The sequence below is a fragment of the Alligator sinensis genome, unplaced genomic scaffold (assembly GCF_000455745.1).
Source record: "Alligator sinensis unplaced genomic scaffold, ASM45574v1 scaffold107_1, whole genome shotgun sequence".
NCBI lineage: Eukaryota > Metazoa > Chordata > Crocodylia > Alligatoridae > Alligator > Alligator sinensis.
The window spans coordinates 422,398-426,312 of record NW_005843041.1 but is presented as its reverse complement, the minus strand read 5'-3'; the positions used below and the strand labels follow the sequence as shown (position 1 = coordinate 426,312).

Genomic DNA, 3,915 nt, shown 5'->3' with positions numbered 1-3,915 from the left:
GGGGCTTCCCCCAGCCCAGGGTCATGGGGTGGACCCCCCAACCCCCCAGGCATCCTTTGTGGTGCGGGCAGTGCTAGAGCTGCCCCCCAGGCTGGGTCTGCCCCCCCTTCCAGCTGACCCTGCCCCCTGTCCCCCCAGGTGAAGCTGTCGGACTTCGGGTTCTGCGCCCAGGTGAACAAGGAGGTGCCGCGCCGCAAGTCCCTGGTGGGCACCCCCTACTGGATGGCGCCCGAGCTCATCTCCCGCCTGCCCTACGGCCCTGAGGTGAGACCTCCCTCCCCTCCCCGCAACCTGTGCCTCAGTTTCCCCTCCCCTGTGCTTGTTTCTCTTCCCTGCGCCTCAGTTTCCCTTCCCCTATGCTTGTTTCCCCTCCACACTGTGGTTTCTGTGCCTCAGTTTCCCCTCTCCCCATGTCTCAGTTCCCCTTCCACCATACTTGTTTCCCCACCGTGCCTCAGTTTCCCCCTCTCGCCCTCATCTATGGAGCCTGGGAGCCAGGCACTGCTGGAGTGGCACTCCCTGGCTCAGGGGATGGGGGTGGGGGTGGGGAGCTCCAGCCCCTGCCCCGCCCCCACTGACCCCCCTGCCCGGGCAGGTGGACATCTGGTCGCTGGGGGTGATGGTGATGGAGATGGTGGACGGGGAACCCCCCTACTTCAACGAGCCGCCGCTCAAGGCCATGAGGGGGGTGGAGTATTATGGGGTGTGGGGGGTATTATGGAGTGGGGGTATTGGCGTGTGTGGAGGGTATTTTGGGATGTGGGGTTAGTATTATGGGGTGTGGGGGGGTATGTGGTGTGGGGGGTTTACAGGGTGGAGGGTATGATGGGGTGGCAGTGCATTATGAGGTGGGATTGATCAGCTGGAGGGGAGTATTATGGGATGCGGAGAAGGGATTATAGGGCGAATGTGGGGGGATTATGGGGTGGGTGGTATTATGGGGTGGGTGTGGGGAGGGGTTGTGGGGGGTATGATGGGGAGAAGAGGAGTATTCTGGGGTGTGGGGAGAATATTATGGGATCTGTTTGGGAATTATTATGGGGTGGAGGGGAGCATTATGGGATGTGACGGGGGGCACCTACCCTGGCGTGACAGCTCAGAGCTGTGCAGGGCTGGGGGTCTCTGCCTCCTCCCCCCGGCCCCTGCCCTCATGCCCCTCATCCCCCCCCAGGTGTCCCCGCTGCTGAAGGGCTTCCTGGAGCGCCTGCTGGTGCGGGAGCCGGCGGCACGAGCCACGGCAGGCGAGCTGCTGTCCCACCCCTTCCTGGCCAAGGCCGGGCCACCGGCTGCCATCGTCCCCCTCATGCGCCAGCACCGGCTGCGATGAGCTGCCCGCCGCCGCCGCGCACCAAAGACCGGGGTGGGGGGGGGCCATGGACCCCCCCTGCCCAGCCTGGCCACGGGGCCCACGGACCGGACTGACTGTGCCACTACTGTCCCGGCCACGGGAGGGCTCCCTGCCCCCGCCCCGTGGCCCCTACTACTGAGCTGGGGGGTATTATGGCCCCCCCCCTTTTTTAGACACCCAAAGGGGTGAATCTGGGCCTGGGAGGGGGTTAACTCAGCCTGCTCCTCCCCCGTGACCCCTCCCCCATGGGGCTGGGTGTGTGTGGGGGGGGTCCAGGCAAGGGGCATCTGTGTCGACCCCCCCCGAATGGCTCCGATCCTGGAGACCAGCACAATGATGGGGGGGGTGAGATGCACCTGCCTCAGCTCCCTCCCTCTCCTGACCCCCCCTCCAGGGTGGGCCACACCAGCCCCCACCTACCACACTACAGCCTTGCACCCTGCCTGGGCCGGATCCTGACCCCACTGCTCCCCCCACCCCGGGATTCGCTCCGGGGCCGGGGCTGGGACCCCAGAGCTTGCCCAGGAGGACACTACTGAGGGGGAGCCGGGCGGGGGGGGGGCAACTGCTATTTATACGGGGCTTTTGTAACACTGCAGTTCGGGGGTGTCCGGCCCCCGGCCCAGCTGTGAGCTGAGCCCTGGGCGGGGCTGGGCCGGACTCTGTCCTGATCGGGTCCAGGTCAGTTTTACTATTAAAGGGTTTTTTCGTTTTGGAGCTGCTGCCTTGGGCTTTGTCGGGGCTGGGAGGGGCAGGGGGGGAATGACGACACATGAGGGGGTCCTGGCATCCCAGCCTGGCTGTGGGGGTCTCCGGCCTGACTAAGGGGTCCCTGGCCCACCTATGGTGGGTCCTGACCTGGCTATGGAGGTCCCAGCCCAGCTATGGGGTCGGTCTCAGCCCCCCAGATGTGGCCCAGCCCCCAAGAGAGAGGCCAGGTCTGGGCAGGGGCCAATTGCCTTGGCCAGCAGCTGGGTTTTGGGGTCTTGGGGGCTGTGGGTGGGGAGTGAGGGGCACCGGCAGGGCTTGGGGGGGCCATGGGGTGGATGGAGGCCCCCCCGGGGAGGCTGGCTCGGGGCCCCATCCCAGGGACAGCCTGTGGGGGCGGGGCATGGAAGGGAAGGGGTTAATCAGGGAGAAGGGACTAGTGGTTAGAGGCAGGTGGGGGTGGGGGCTGGCTGGCAGGACTCTGGGGTGCCCGCGCGGGGCCCTGGGGCTGGGGTCAGGGGTGGAGGAACAAAGCATGCTGGGAAAAACAAGCTGCATCTCGAACCTCTCTGGGTGGAAGTGTTTATTGCTGGCAGGAGGCGGGGTGCAGAGGCTGGTCTGGGGAGCAGAGGATCATGGGAAGGCAGCTTTCCCAGGCAAAGAGCATCATGGGAAGGCCAATCAGATGCTCATGAGGAGGCCAAAATCCCAGGGAGAGATGATCGCGGGGGGCCGTTTCCAAGCGGGATGCTTCCCCAGGCAGAGAGGATCATGGGAGGACCGTTTCCTTGGCAGAGAGGATCATGGGAAGGCCGTTTTTCTGGGGAGAGGTTCATGCGAAGGTCGCTTTCCAAGCAGCTCAAGGGAAAGCTGCTTCTGCAGGCAGAGAGGACCATGGCAAAGCCGTTTTTCTGGGCAGAGGATCATGGGAAGACCTTTTTCCAAGCAGAGAGGATCATGGGAAGGCTGTTTTCTAAGCAGAGTGATTCATGGGAAGACGGTTTTCTAAGCGGAGAGGATCATGGGAAGACTGTTTCCAAATGGAGAGGATCATGGGAAAGCCGTTTTCCAAGCAGAGAGGATCATGGGAAGGCCGTTTCCAAGCGGGGAGGATGATGGGAAGGCCGTTTCCAAGCGCAGAGGATCATGGGAAGGCCGTTTCCAAGCGCAGAGGATCATGGGAAGGCCGTTTCCAAGCGGGGAGGACGATGGGAAGGCCGTTTCCAAGCGCAGAGGATCATGGGAAGGCCGCTCCAAGCAGGGAGGACGATGGGAAGGCCGTTTCCAAGCGCAGAGGATCATGGGAAGGCCGTTTCCAAGCGCAGAGGATCATGGGAAGGCCGTTTCCAAGCGGGGAGGATGATGGGAAGGCCGTTCCAAGCGGGGAGGACGATGGGAAGGCCGTTCCAAGCAGAGAGGATCATGGGAAGACTGTTTCCAAGCAGGGAGGACGATGGGAAGGCTGTTTCCAAGCGCAGAGGATCATGGGAAGGCGGCTCAGCTGCACTTGCAGTAGAAGGCGGAGATGCTGTCGTCCCAGTCCCCGAGCAGCCCCTTGCGCACCTCCTGCAGCCGGTAGACGACGCCGGCGCTGAAGCGCTTGGTGGCGCCCTCCTTGCCGCGCCGGCTCCAGACGGTGAGCTCGCAGCGCGGCGCCACCACCAGCGACGACAAGCAGTCGTTCCAGTCCCGCGGCAGGTAGGGCATGTCTGTGCCCGGCGGCACCGGCAGCACGCGGCCCCCGCAGCACTGGTCGTAGTAGGGGCTGGCGTCCACGTAGAGCTGGGCGCACAGCTTGGTGCCGTTGATGTCCTTCAGGTCGGCCGGCGCCGGGCACTGCGCCCCCCCCGGGCACGCCA

General features: G+C 64.4%; 2 protein-coding genes across 2 annotated transcripts in view; one reads left to right on the top strand and one right to left on the bottom strand.

Annotated features, from left to right (window-relative positions):
* PAK4 (p21 (RAC1) activated kinase 4) overlaps positions 1-2,076 on the top strand; it is a 9,345-nt gene extending 7,269 nt beyond the window's left edge. Inside the window, exons 5-7 of the mRNA XM_025193402.1 lie at positions 139-264; positions 596-693; positions 1,111-2,076. Coding sequence (XP_025049187.1) covers positions 139-264; positions 596-693; positions 1,111-1,327 — 441 coding nt within the window. The 3' untranslated portion in view covers positions 1,328-2,076. The remainder of the gene's footprint in view (positions 1-138; positions 265-595; positions 694-1,110) is intronic.
* Positions 2,077-2,551: 475 nt separating this feature from the next.
* SYCN (syncollin) overlaps positions 2,552-3,915 on the bottom strand; it is a 4,620-nt gene continuing 3,256 nt past the window's right edge. The window contains exon 2 of the mRNA XM_025193400.1: positions 2,552-3,892. Coding sequence (XP_025049185.1) covers positions 3,554-3,892 — 339 coding nt within the window. The 3' untranslated portion in view covers positions 2,552-3,553. The remainder of the gene's footprint in view (positions 3,893-3,915) is intronic.